The 14,204-nt window shown below is 64.5% G+C and overlaps 1 protein-coding gene across 1 annotated transcript in view; it reads right to left on the bottom strand.

The window, feature by feature from the left end:
- ZFPM1 (zinc finger protein, FOG family member 1) overlaps positions 1-10,731 on the bottom strand; it is a 66,522-nt gene extending 55,791 nt beyond the window's left edge. Inside the window, exon 1 of the mRNA XM_042969148.1 lies at positions 10,671-10,731. Within this exon, the coding sequence (XP_042825082.1) occupies positions 10,671-10,710 (40 nt within the window). The 5' untranslated portion in view covers positions 10,711-10,731. The remainder of the gene's footprint in view (positions 1-10,670) is intronic.
- Between the last annotated feature and the right edge of the window lie 3,473 nt (positions 10,732-14,204).

The following is a 14,204-nucleotide window of genomic DNA, read 5'->3' as shown; positions in this document are numbered from 1 at the left end:
AACAAACCAAAACCCAAAAGACACAAACAAACCAATTTTATCACCAAAGGAGCCTATTTTCTGGGGGCAGATGATATGACCCCCCAGAGATAAGCAGGAGTAGAGGCACCTTGTCATCTGCTCATCTCAGGCAGGGCTGTGTGGTTCCAAGCACGCACTCACCCTCTCTGTGCCTGGGCCTTTCTCCCCTAAATGGAGGGAGCAGACCCTTTAGGGGAGGGGGGGCGGGACTATGGCTACAAACACCCCCCAGATCCTCAGCTGTGATGGAGATCCAGACCTTGGCCAGGACGCTATGTCAGTCTCTACTGCTCCCTACTGTGCTGTGTGACCTTGGATGAGTTGCTCAACCTCTCTGAGACTTGAGTCCTCTTCAGAGAAGAAACGAAATCAGAGGTAAACTTTCCAGGGCTGCTGGGATGCTACAGGGTAGCAGAGGTCAAGCCCAGGCCTGGCATACAGAAAGCACTCAGTAAAGGGGGCTGCTACCTAACAAAGACCACCATGAGGATTGTTATAAGTGGGGGGTCCTAGAACCACTCAGAAATGTTGCTGACTGCCCACTCACGCCTGCTGTCTCTGGGATCACAGAGAATCTCATTTCTTGGGAGTTGCTTAAAAAACAAATACAGAGATGGGGGCGGGGAGGGGAGTGGCCAGCAGCCCTGCACCTGCTGGGAGCCCCAGGCATGCCCCCAGGGCCTTGGTGTCCCCACTCACACAGTGGGGGGTGCGCACAGCTCCATGGGTGCCTGGCCCCCACGCGGCCGCCGCACCTGTCCCTCAGCGGGAGGATTAGCCACACGCGGGCCCTAATCGCTGCTAATCGCGCTACCATCATCGAAGGATCTCGGATCAGCTGAAGGAGGCGGCTTTATCCAGACAGACGCGGAGATGGCACCATAGTCCCATCTGGGCGCCGACCGTCACAAGTGGCAGGCGGGCTGGAGGGCTGAGGAAGGCAGGGTGGCTGAGGATGGTGGGGGGAGAGAGCCGGGAGCCCCCTGCCTCCCCAGCTGCAAGAGAAGCTCGACTTGGTCCCTCAACATTTATTGGGCACCAGCTGTATGACCAGGTACTGGTCTGGGTGCCGGGAGTCAGCAGACACCCAAACGGGCAAAATTCTTGCCCTCGGGTGCTGCGTCCTCTCGAGGAGTGCAGGCCCATTTGTCAGATGCTGAAACTAAGGCCAGCGTGTCCAGAGTTGAGCCCAGGCAGCAGGTCCGGACCCCTGCTCTGGCGGAGTGCCTTAAATCTCCCCTAAAAAGGCTCACACCCCAGGCCAGGGGTGCCCTTCCTACCCCCAGGACGACTCTTGCTGCTTTTGTGAGTGGAGGCCAGAGCCTTCCCCTCCCTGGCCGGGCCCCTGGACACTGTCGGTCCAGAGGCCTGGGGAGGCCTGGGAGGAGCAGGCGGGCCCCGGGGGCCGGGAGAGGCTGGGAGAGGCGGCCAAGGGCTCCCCTCCAGGGCCCCCACCATCCCCACCCTCCTCCCTACCTTCTTTTTCAAAAACATAATTTATCTGTGTATTATCAAGAAATCCAGACACTTTAATCAGTGAGCTATGAAGTCAGAATTTCCATTCTTATCTGCGGGAGGAGTGGAAACGGAGGAGATAGGCGGCAGGGACGGATCGCTGGTGGGGAATGTTAATGGGTGGGGAGGCTGGGCTATTGGCCACGGAGACGCCGTATCTCCCCCATTATCAAGGCCGTATCTCGCCAACCATCTCAGCGCAGTAATGGGGCCAGTTCAACTTTCCGAGTTATCACAGGAGCTGAAACCCGCGCCCGCCAGAGGCCCGGACGGGAGACAGTTCCGGGCGGACGGGGCTTCGGCCGGCACAGCCAAGAGGCAGAGGGGGACAGCTGGCCTGGCTGGGGCCCCCGGGGGCCTGGGTGCCCCTGCCCCTGACCGTCAGGGCCACCACAGTGAGCGTAGGGGTTCCCTCTGTGCTCTGGGAAAATGTCTGGTTTTGAAAGAGCCAGGCGTGAGCATACTGTACAGGAGGGGAAACCGAGGCAGGAAGCCATCTCAGGGTCACAGTGGTCCCAGGCCCGCCTGAGCTGTGCCAGGCCCATGAAGTGAAAGAGGGCTGGGGGTGTGGAGGCACGGCAGGTGGGGGTAGGAGGTGAACCCCATGCCCTCCCACCTTGTGGCCTGCAGGGTCCCCCGACCTCCCTGGGGCCTTTTCCAGGCCCTAACCCCAGCGGCAAAATCAGCAGGTGGGGACATCCTGCTGGGCTCTGTCCCTGCAGGTCCTGACCTGAGGCTTGGCTCCACAGCCCCTCGGTGGCCTGGCATATACTCAATCCACCCCTCAAATGGTAAAGGGTCTCCCCGCTGCCCTCGGGCCTCCTGCAGGACAGACCCCAGGGGGTGGGGCACCCCTGGCCCCTGCGTGGAACACCCCTGTTCATCCAAAGGAAGGGACCCCAAACCCACTCATTCCCACCCCGCGAGGATTTAGTGATCCCACTTCACGAGAAGCGTCCGAGGGGTGGAGCAAGTCTCCCTGAGGACCGCCCACCGCATGGGGCCCCCATCTGACCCCCTGGGTCCCGGGAACTGCCCTACCGACTGGGTCCGTTGGGGCTCTGGTCCCTCTCCCACAGCTGGAGTGCAGGGCAGCAACCGCCTGGGCCCAGAGAGGGGAAGGGACTCGCCCAAGGTCACACAGCCGGTGAGAAACAGCCTGGTGACCACAGCTGGACACTGCCCGGAACCACAGGAAGGCCTCGGTTTCCTGGACCTGAGCACGGGTGCCGCCAGGCCGGCAGGGAAGCCAAGAGAGCTCAACTTGTGGAAACCCCCACTGTAACCATCCTCTTCCTCCTCCCCCAGGGTGGGGAGCTCGAGCTGCAGCCCTGGGTCTGACCTGTAAACCCCCTAGGCCTCAGTGTCCTTCTGTGCACTGGGCTAGTCACTGAGCGTCCCTCAGAAGTTACTGGAGGAAAGGCAGGAGCCAGTGTCTTTAAGTTTTGGGCCCTCGGCAGGGGCTTCCTAAGCTCTCAGGACAGCAGGATGAGCCGGCGGGGGCGGGGGGGGGGGGGGGCGGGGGGGGAGTGGTGCAGACAAGTGGGTTTGGATGGCGGGAGGCCACTCAAGGTCCTGTGGCTGCCCAAAGCTCTGAGCTCTGAGCAGAGGCCTTGTCTTTGGTCTCAAGCGTCCAAGCACCCAATGCCAGACTCCCCCCACCGAGCCCTCCCTGGGGACTAAGAATCTGCCACTGCCTGCCAGGCCCTGTCCCCAGTGGAGGGCTCACCGCAGGACAGAGGCATGACCACCTGGCCCCGGGCCCCCTTTCCTGGGTCTTACTTGCAGCACAGAGGCTTGATGGAAAAAAGGGAAATTGAGGCAGGAGAATGTGACAGGTGCGAGCGCCCAGGGCAGATGAGGAAAGCCTCAGGGCTTGAGTCAGACACCAAGAGGAATGGGCAGGAAGCAGGCCTAGGGCGACCGAGGAGGGGAGAGATGACCCTCTGTCCTCTTCACTTGAATTCTGTCACGCAACCCCAGTGACACCCCAGCTCTGGCCCAGGCCGCACCCGCTACACCACCTGCCCCCACTCCGCCCGCACCGTAGGCATCACTGTTCCATTTTATGGGGGAAACCGAGGCTCAACAGCTTGCAGGGGGCCTGGGCGCTCTCAGAGCCCAGCCTGGTATCCCCATGACATCTCCATCTTGCAAAGGTGAGGACTGAGCCTCGCGAAGGCGGGGTAACTTCTGTACACCTGCAGAGTTTAGCCCTGCAGGATTCTGGCTGTGGCAGCCCCCACTGTGGCCATCCCCTCCTTCCAGGAAGCGGTGTGCCTGCCACTTCCGGGGTCTAGGACACAGCCCCCCCCCCCGCCCCCGCCTGGGAGCCATGGCAGGCCTGCAGCAGACCACCCTCTCGACCCCGTCTGTATCCTTCCTGCTCGTGCGCCGTGCACGGCCCTGCTGTAGCCACCCGCCCTTTCTGGTCCTGCATTTCTTTGTGTGTCAGATGGGTCGAGAACCCCAACCTTAGCAGGCATCGAGGAGAATCACATGTGAAACCCAGAGAAACCCAGGCTCTGGGCGTCCACACCCTCCGGTCCAGGGGAGGCAGAAAGGAGGGGGTGGAGGGGAGGGGCTTGCTTATCGGCCTAACCCAGCTCTGGCCCAAGGTCACATTCCTGACCCAGCGGGGACACTGCCTTCTCCCAAACAGGGGGCCTTGGAAGGAGGAGGAGGGGGGAGCTAGGCTGGAAGGGTCCTGGAACAGGTGGCCTGGGGGAGCGGAGCAGGCACTGTCCAGAGAAGCCTCTGCCCACCCCTGGGGTCCAAAGACCCAGCTCCTGTCGTGTGGCCTCGAGGGTGTCACAGTCTCCCAGGGCCTCAGTTTTCTCATCTGTAAGATCGGTGAATCGATAATGACAATGAGCCTAAGAGCAGGTAAGATGCTTGGGCAAGAGGAGGACTGAGGAGGGCCCGGGCCCTGCCCAGCCCAGGGTGTGACTGGGCCCCTCGCCCCCCCCACCTCCCCTGCCCACAAGTCCCTTCAAAAACTAACACCCGAAGGCGCAAGGGGGGCCGGACACAGGGCTCCGTGTGAAGCGTCCAGTCCCCCAGGCTTCTCGCAAAATCTCAGTAATGCAACCAGCAGCTCCCAGGCCTGCCACATCCACTGAGGACATGACCTTGGGACAGCACTTTACAGTTTGCTTTTGAGACCTCACAGACCTCACGTAAAGGCCCGAGGAAGGAGGTACGTTCTTGAGCTCTTGCTTCAAAAGTGGAAACTGAGGCTGAGAGAAGTCATTTGCCCACAGGGTCACGGTGAGGCCAGGACTCAAGGCCAAGCAGTGGCCTCCCACTCGGGTGATGAGGGCTGGCCTTCTGCCCGGTGCCCTGAGGCCAGCCCAGGCCTAGAGCATAAAGCCTCTGCTCCTGGTGTGGGGACACGGTGGGGACGGAAGCCCTGAGGTCCCAGAGGGAAGGGCCTCTCCACAGCCTGCCTAGTGGCCCCTGAGCAGCCAGGGGCCGGTGACGGCAACAGGTCATCCAGCAACAAACAGCCTAGGTGCCCCCCGAGTGCCGCTGTCATCAAGCACCCACGGTAGCCCAGCCCTGCTTGAGCCCGGGCACAGCCACGAGAGCGGGGACGGCGTCACACCCATTCTACAGATGAGAATCGCAGGACTGGGAACGAGAGAGACACTCGCCTAGGCCACTCAGCGGGGGAGCTGTGCGGAGGTGACGCGAGAGTGGCACCATCTCAGACGACACGAGTCTCCCCCGGATTCTCATGGCTGTGCTCGGGGGCCGGCAATGTCATCATCCCCGTTTTACAGATGGGTAGACCGAGGCTCACTCGGGCAGGCCTTGCTTACAGTCCTACTCCATTTCATGCCATGTCTCCGTTAGGTCATTTATCTGACAGAGTTCTGGAAAGCCCACTATGTGGGGACAGGACAGACCCAGTCCCTCCTCCTGGGCAGCAGAGATCTGAGCTGCCCGTGCAAAGGCACCGGGGCCAGAAGCGACTGAAAGAAGCCAGCCCCTCAGCTGACACACAGGCCCTGGTGAGGGGCTGCCTTGGGAGCTGCCACCCCCAGTCCCCACGCAGAGACTCTCCTTCTCATAGGAACACACGAAGTGCAACCTGACGGTAGCTAAGCCCTTACCTATGGGCCGGGTGCCTCCCTCTGTGACGGCTGAGGACACCGAGGCCCACAGGCGGCCAGGAGGTACATGTGGAGGCCAACTCCCTCTGCAGGCACTGCCCCCCACCCCCGACTCCTGTTGAGTGGGGAGTGGTAGACAAAGCTCAGTGAGCACAGCTGGTTGTGGCCTCAGTTTCCCCCTCTGTGAAATGGGAGCGGAGGCCCTGGGGCAGCTCCAGGGGTACGGTGGCTGGCCGGGGTGGGGGGTGGGGGGGGCAGGAGCCCAGGCCCGGGTCTCTGGGCCTGGCGATACCAATCAGTGGGCACCAGCTGCCTCCAGGAGGAGGCCCGTCGATGGCAGATAGGCCGGCTGGGAGTATTATTCACGAGTCCGTCAAGCCCCAGGAACGTCTGGTTGGCATAGAAACAGGAGATAAGGGGTACAATTAATGGCATCACATTCCCTCCTCCTTTCTTCCCCAACTGACCCATTTAAATCCCTGGCGGGGCTGGTGCCACGCTGGGCTCCCAGTGACCTCCAGGGAGGGGCTGGCTGGGCAGGCAGGACTCGGCCAGAGCTCAGGCCCCCAGGCAGGGCTGGCTGAAGTCTCCTCAGGGGCCACCCCTGCGCAGTAGGGTCTCAGGAAGGAAGCCCCGGGAGATGTGGCAAGGGCTAGGCTGGCGAGGGTCCCCGGCGTGCCTCCCCTCCCAAAGGCCCATTTCACAGGTGTGGAGACTGAACCCAGACAAGCCTGGGGACAGCAGCAAGAGGAAAGCAGCGTGATGCTCACAGGCAGGCTGGTTTGGAGCTTGGGGCCAGGCTGCCTGCACCCCAACTCTGGCTCCGCCATTGTTTTGGGCGAGAAACTTAAGCAATCTGTGCTCAGTGTCCTCAGATGTAAAGCTGACAAGAATAGGACCTCTTTTAAGGTAACGTGTGGCCAGGCACAGAGTAAGCTAAGTATTAGCCAATATGATTATCACCGTCCAATGCAGGAATGAACTGCTCGTTTTCCCTGAGGCCCAGGACAGCAGGAAAACTAAGCCATCTGGAGCCAGGGGGAACCCAACCTCAGGGGTGATGGCTGGCCCCCAGGGACCACCAGGCCCTTTCAAGTCTGGGTTCGGGGCTGGGGGCCCATGAGCAAAGCCCTCCTGGCCGTCTCAGCCCTTCATCCCCTCGGCTCACCACAGATGGGTCCCCGTGCCCCCAGGGCTCTGAGGAGGGGGCCGAGGCCAGTGGAGGACAGGACTTACGTCCCTGTTGACAACTGGAGGGCAGGCACTGTCACACCTGTCTTTCAGAGAGGGGACATGGAGGCCGTGGAAGTGAACTGCCCACGGTGGCCGTGCACCAGGACCAGCAGGTGCCCCGCCTCCCAGGTGCCTCCCAGTGAGGTGCGGCCTTGCAGGGTGGCCCCTGCAAGCCAGGCAGGCTCCCAGGGGCCTCCCGTAGCTGGGAGGACGGTGTGCAATGTTGTGTGTGTGCCATCCTCCCATGCCGACGGAAACTCCAGGGGAGACCACCCCCTCCCCCTACTGGGCCCGAGCCAGGCCCCGCCGGAACCGGCCCTCACCAGAAGGCACTGGCGGCCCCACAGGTGGGTGTCGAGCTGCTGGAGAGAACGGAGGGTGAGTCTGAAGCATGGAGTGAATTAGTCATCCTGTGGCCACCAATAAAACTTTAATCAAACTCCAAGCATGTGTGAAAACACCCTCACAGGAGGCAGAGTGGCCGCTGGGGCCGGGGCAGACGGGGCAAGTCCCCAGCTTCCGCTGGAGGCCCCTCACCTGGCTGGCCTGGGTTTCCACTTGGTATCTAGGACCGTGGTCCCTGAGGGCCCTCCCACTGCAGTGACATCACCATTCGGACCTGGGGGCTTGTTCCTGTCTGTATTTTTCAAGAGAGGGGAAACCGAGGCCTGGCCCCACCCTTCTTATCTCATTCTCACCTCCTCACACAGGCATCCCTTCCCTGGGGTCCTGTGCCTCCGAGCCCTTCTCCCCCCCCTCCCCCCAACAGCCAGGAATCATCCCGTTTTTCAGAGCTCAGAAACTGAGGCCAGCCCACTGTCCCTTGGAGGCACCTCTGTGGCTGGCCTATTCCTGACCTCGATGAAGGTACCCCCTTCTGGGACGTGTCTGACTGTACCTGTTACTTTACGCCCATCCCCCACCCCCCAGCCACACCTAAGGCAGGGCTGGGACCCAGTGCACACATACAGCAAGTGCTCAATAAACCTGCTGAATCAAGGGGGGCCTGCTCAGAAAGACCGCCAGCGCACTGGCCTGCCCCCACCGCAAACAGCCTGGGCCATGGAAACCACCTCGGTGTTTTTCAATAAAACTCCAAGCAGGCTACATCTAAAACTTGCCAGGAACGCACAGCAACCCTAACGCGGTGGAGAGGAAAACACGCTCCCTCCTGGAGGTGATAAACCCCACCTCTGGCTATCTCACACCATCTGATAGGAATCGGGCGGGGTGCCCCCCCCCCACCGGGCCCCGGAGCTCCGGGCCAGCGAGAGTCATTTTCCTTTCATTTTGACGGACTGTACCACCCGCAGGGGAGGATCGACTTCTTGGCAATTAAGTATGTTTGGGAAGAAAACTCGCCCAGACGACCCGCAGCAGACGCCCTCTCCCCCTGCCCCGGCTCTGGGCCGGGCCGCTCTCCCAGCCGAGACCCCCCCCCCCCCCACCCACCCCCCCCCCCTCGCGCCGTGGTTGCCTCGAACCCGGCCGGGCCTGGTGGCCATAGATAAGGCCTCTTATCGCTCTTGGCGATCGCCATCCGGCCGGCCGGCCCTGCGCTTATCGGAGCTCACATCGACCCGGGCGGGAGGACAGCTCGGCGGGCCGGGGGTCCCGAGCTGGGCTCTGCCCCTCGCTTCCAGCCAGCTCGGCCCCAGCCTATCGTCTCGGCCATCTGGCCGGCCAAGGCCGCGCTCCTGCCTCGCCCTCCCCCCGCTCCCACGTTTGAAGTTAATAACTGGAAGCGCCTATCACCGCCGCCATCGGTTGCGCGCCTTATCAGCGCGGCACATCTATCTCCTCGCGGAACAAAAGGCGCACAGAGGCGCGGGCAGCTGCGCCCCGGCTTGGTGAGGGCGCGGGGGGCGGTGGCGCGCAGCGCCCGGTCCCCTCCCCCTCCACACCCGCGGCCTGGTCTCAGGTGAGGCCAGCGCGGCGGGCGCACAGCTGCGAGGGCCGCACGCACAGCCGCGGGCAGAGGGCGAGCGGGCGGGCGGGCGCCGCCGCTTGGTGACAATCAGCGCTCGCATCTTAACTCGCCAAGATCTGCCAGAGGGAGGAGGCGCCCGGGGTGGGGGCTGCGGGGGGTCTGCAGGGAGGGTGCCCAGCCCGCCTGCTGTGCCCGCACTCCTGCACGGATCCTGGCCGCGCGGAGGGTGAGGCCAGGGGAGGGGAGGGGGGCTCGCCTGCGCGCCCGATGCGGTCCCAGTCCCCAAGGCGCACCCTTGGCCGACCCAGCTGGGCCCCGGCGCTCGCCCTGCTCGAGGCCTTATCGGCGCTGTCGATCGGTTCCCAGCCTGAGATCTCCTGCCCGCGCTATCTGTATTTCTCATCACGCTGAAACACATACACACACGCACACACGAGAACAGACCCAACAGAGGCGCACAGGGGAGGAGGGGAAAAAGAAACCAGAGAATCAGCGCAGATCGGGGACCCGTGGGTGGTTTTAATACTTAAGTCGACTTGATAGAAGGCGACTTTCAGAAAACAGGTCCCGCTTGCACACTGGGGGAGTGGGTTACGGGAACCCAGATTTATGCTTGCGTGGCCCCTTTCTAGGACCTGAGGGGTGGACACTTCCCCAGGCGCGCGCACACGGGATCCAGGTGGCCGTGGTCATGTGGACAGAGTGGCATGCCTGGGCGCCTGAGGCTGGGCAGAGGGCTGGGCCCCCCTCTTCGCTTCCCATCTGGCCTGGGAGACGCGACCCCCGGAGGAAATCTCGTGCCCAGGCCCTGGCAGCGAAGGCGCGAAGTTCTTGGCGTGAGGTGGGGAGCGGCGCTTCCTGTGTGCTCACGCTCTGGCTCCTTGCGAGTGGCCCAGAGCGCGCGGCGCTGCTTTTACCACGGGGCTTTGGCAGTAAGGACTTAGACCGCGCCGTGCCCCTGGGGAGCGGACCGCGGGCAGGATGGGCGAGAAACATGGGACGCAAGAGGAGGCGACGGTGACCTGGGGCCTAGTCTCTGGAAGCCCCCCTTTCCTGACTTGGGGTAGTAGGAGAGCCCCCTCGGATGAGCGGGGTGCGTGTGTGTGTGGGGGGGGGGGGGTTGCCTGCTTGCTGCACGTGCGGCATTGGCCGGGACAGAGAGTAAGGTCGGACCTCCAGGAGGCTGTCCCTGGGCAGGGAAGGGTCGAGTTCGAGACCCCAGCGACAGGGCGCGGGGGTCTGCGCGGCTGGAACCGAGCGCACGGGCTGCGGTGGCTGCACCGGCCCCCCATCCCCAGCCACGCGGCTCTAGGGCCAGCAGAAGAGGTGGTGGGAGCGGGCCGGTCTCCACCACTCAGCCATGCATTTCCACGCGGCCCGGGTGCCCCCTCTCCCTCCCAGGTCTCCCTGTTTCTCCCTCTAGATACAAAGCCTGGGAGAGTCAACCGCGCGGCGAGATAAGATCACAATTTCAGCCCGTCCCGACAGAGCGATCTTATCAGGATGGGACTTGCAGAATGGAATATTTTAAACTTTATCTGAGCCCAGATCGGGGCCGCCTTATCGCCGCACCATCTCAGGGATGCGGGGGAGGGGCAGGACGCGAGCTGGCCGCGCCCCCAGCCGCCCCGCTCGCGGCCCTCCGGGCGGACGCTCCTCCCGGCCCGACCCCCGGTCCCTGAAACGAGACGCTGGGGCCCGGCCCGCCGGCGGTTAGATTACCGCGCGCGGGGCGCACAGCGCGGGGGGCGCGGCGCGGGGTGAAGGTCGCGGGCAGAGCCGGGCCGGGCGTGTGGGGGCGGGCCGGCGGGGGCCGGCGGGGGTCGGGGGCCGGCGGGCAAAGTTTGACTCACGCTTGATCTGCCGGGGGTTGCTCTGTTTCCTCCTGGACATGTCTCCGGCGCCGCGCGCCCTCCCGGCGGCCGCCTCTAGCCCCTGGCGGGCGGCGGCGGGCGGCGGGGGCGCGGCGGGGCCGCGGGGCGGCTCATGCCCCCGGCCCCCGGGCTCCGCGGCCGTCCCGGCCCGCGCCCCAGCCCGCCGCGCCCGGCCCGGAGCCGCTGCGGAGGCCGGAGGCAAGGCCCTGCGCTGCGGGCGCGCCGACCGCCGGGGGCGGCGGGCGGCGGACTGTTGCCAGCTCCTCGGCTCCCGCGCAGACGCCGCCGCCGCCGCCGCCGCCGCCGCCGCCGCCGCTCGGCTTTTCTCAATGGAACCTGCGGGCAGCGCGCGGCGAACCGGGCGGCCTCGGCCGGGGCGCTCCCGGCGGGCGGGCGGGCCGGCGCGGCGGGGGCGGGGCCTGCGCGTCCCCGGCGCCTCGCCTCCGGCCCCGCCCCCGCCGCGCCGGCTCCGCCCCCCGCCGCGCCAGCCCCTTCCCCGGGCGGATCCAAATTCCCTGCAGCCCGGCCCCGCCCCCGCCGCCACGGCCCCGCCTCCGCCGCCACGGCCCCGCCTCCGCCCCGCCGCGCCGGCCCCTCCCCCGGGCGGATCCTGGTTCCCTGCGGTCCAGCCGGCCCCGCCCCCGCCGCGCCGGCCCCGCCCCACCTGGCCCCGCCCCCGGGTGGACCTCTGGCTTCCTTAGCTCCTCCTTCAGTCCCGCAGCTTTGTCCCCAGGCCTGGCTCTGATTCAGCGACCTTTCGGTCCCGCCGCCCCGCGGCTCCGCGTCAGGCCGAGCTTCGGGCCTCCCTGGACACGCCCCTAGGGCCTAGCTCCTCCCCCCAAGCCCGGCCCGACCCGGCTCTGCTCGCCCCCTCGCTCCGCCCCAGGTTTCCCGTGGCTCCGCCCCCAGCCCCCCGGCCCCGCCCAGGACCCCTGGGCTCGACGACTCGCCCCGCCCCCCGCCTGAGGGGTGCGGGCAGCAAGGGCCCGGTCAGGAAGCCCTAGGCCTCGACGCCCCACTGTGTCTTGAGCCAGATTTGGGGTGTGGAGTCCGCTGTGGCCGGGTGGGGGCTTCCGTCTGAGCCTGCGGTGGAAGAAGCATCCCTGGGGTCCGCCGTCCAGATGAAGTGTGGGGACCTCCGGGCCCTCCTCCCCTGGGCTCCGGTCTGATTGTAAATCCGGGAGGGTGTGGAAGCCGGCCGTCTGTCCCTGCTCCCCCTGCAGCAGCCCGCTCCTCCCCAGGGCGCCCCTGCTGAGGGGCCGGGGAGGAGGCCCCTCCGTGGGCTGAGCCGGCACCTGCGTCCCCTCCCGGCCTGGGACAGAGTCAGTACTGTGTGTTCTAGCCCTGGAAATGGAGACCGACTCTCATGTCTTTGGGGATATGTTCATGGGATCCCAGAGGCCCCCACCCCCCACCCCCTTTTCCGGTGCAGCTCAAGTCCCAGAGCATTAAGAGCTGTGTCCCCAAGCTGAATTGTGTTCTTTTAATATTCTCGGCCTGCATTTGGTACCTGCTCCCTGGGCCCTTCATTCAGAAGAAATAGGGGGGAGAGCAGGGCCCAGGGGCTGACCAGAAGACCTTTGCAAAGAAGACACCTGGGTGCCTGTCCAGATGATTATCACAACGGTCACCTGCAGAGGCTGGCCTTGCGCCGTGTGCTCTGCCTGTGAGACACTCCTGTTATCTATGCCCCTGGCCCATGGAAGAGAAGGGCTGCCCCTGGGGCCTGGGCACTCTCTCTGGCACCACCACTGCTCTCCAGGGGCCTCTGGGCAGGAGAGTGGCTGCTGGGCAGCCTCGCAGTCAGGAGGCTGAGGTCCCCCCCGGGACCACATGTCCACCACTGGACAGATGGGCACACTGAGGCCAGAAGGCCAAGAGACACGGCTCACCAGCTCTTCCCGCTCCCCGCCCTGGGCCAGTGGGTGCAGCCTTCCTGCAGCGGCCTGGTGCTTGGACCCTCTCTGTGGGGGGGGGGGCCCACGGTTGGCTCGTTCGCTCAGGGCTCCCACCGGTGCGAGCTTTCCGTGGGCCTTGCCATCATCCCCAAAGGAGGGCCTCTTTCCAGGGTGGGGGCCTGGGGGTGGGGCGGGAGGGGGCTTCCTAGAAGCGGGGCTGCGGGCTGGCACCAGGGCTGGCCTTGAGGCCCCAAGCCCCGGGCTGGCGCTGCTGCGATGGCTGGAGGTGTGTGCGGTGGAAGATTGCGAAGGTCAGCGGAAGAAAGAGGGCGGGACCGGTCAGTGGGATTTGGGGTGCAGGGAAGACAGGCAGTGCTTCGCTACTTGTTCCTCATATACAGTTTAAAAACCCGAGGCCCCCGAGAGGAAGGACACGTCCGAATTTCCCAGTGACTTAGAGGCAGAGGTGGGTCAGAAACAGAGCCCGCTGACTAGGACCGACTACCATTTTGGGGTATGTGTGAACACGTAGAGCTTCTTGTTTAAAAGTTAGGAATCTCAGGGCAGCCAAATTAGAGCATTAAACCAAGCGCACACGCCCATGAGGCCATGACAGTCCTGCCCCAGGCCAGAGCTGTTTCCCCAGCATCTTCCTTCTATACCTTGCTCCTTCCTGCTGTCCTGTGGGGGGGAGGGGGAGGTCATTACCCCACCGTACGGAGACGGGGAGACAGTCTGCAGCCTGCGGGGACCAGTGGCGATGCCATAGGACCTCGCCTGCGCAGGTCCCACACCCTCAGGGGAAGTCTGTCGATAATGGCCACATGCTGAGGAAAGAGGAACCAGAAATGCTGTCAGAGGAAGGCCTGTGTGAGTTCACAGTAGGAGCCTGGGGAATCCAGGGTGGCTGTCTGGAGAAGGTGACATCGACGCGCGTGGCTTTGCAGGGGTCCCTGATCAGGTGAGAGAGGAGGAGCAGTGCGGGGTTGCTGAGGGTGTCCAGGCTAAGCCCACCCGGCCGCCTCCATTCCCCACGGACTGCCCCTTGTGCACCTGTCTCCACCTGCCCCTGCAAGTCCGCACGGATGGCCAGGGCTCACGTCGCCATTGGTGGAGAAGACAGGGCTGTGTTCAGCCGGAGTGCAGGGCTGTCGATGCCCGATGTGGAGCTGGGCTGCCTGGTTGTCCCGGCTCACCGGATCTGAGCTTTCTGGCAGCTGCCTGCTGGGGTCCCAAGACTCCCTGGAGGCCTCCTGGGCATGGCTTTGACCTGGGTGCCTGCTCTAAGGGCAATGTCATCACCACCGTCCGCCCCACCTTTGTGAGCCCTACTCTTGGCTGGTTTGTATTCTCTCACGACACACTGGCGCTGTGCTCTGGAGGTTAGGACGTCAGAGTCGCCCTGGCAGAAACTGGCAGGGCTGGGCCTGGAATACATAAGACCTGCTTTCAAGCACCCGGTGGGCTGTCGTGGGGGTGAGGAAGACACTGAGGCTCCGAGCGGTCCTGCGGCTCAGATGATGTAACCCCAGGCAGCCGTACTCCAGAGCCCAAGTTCTTAACCCTGGCCTGGGAGCAGGGAGAACTGGGTCCAAGTCCCACCTCTGCCATTTTG

Source organism: Panthera tigris, chromosome E2, assembly GCF_018350195.1.
Source record: "Panthera tigris isolate Pti1 chromosome E2, P.tigris_Pti1_mat1.1, whole genome shotgun sequence".
Lineage (NCBI taxonomy): Eukaryota > Metazoa > Chordata > Mammalia > Carnivora > Felidae > Panthera > Panthera tigris.
Note: the sequence above shows the minus strand (reverse complement) of the source record. Positions and strands in the feature narration are given on the sequence as shown.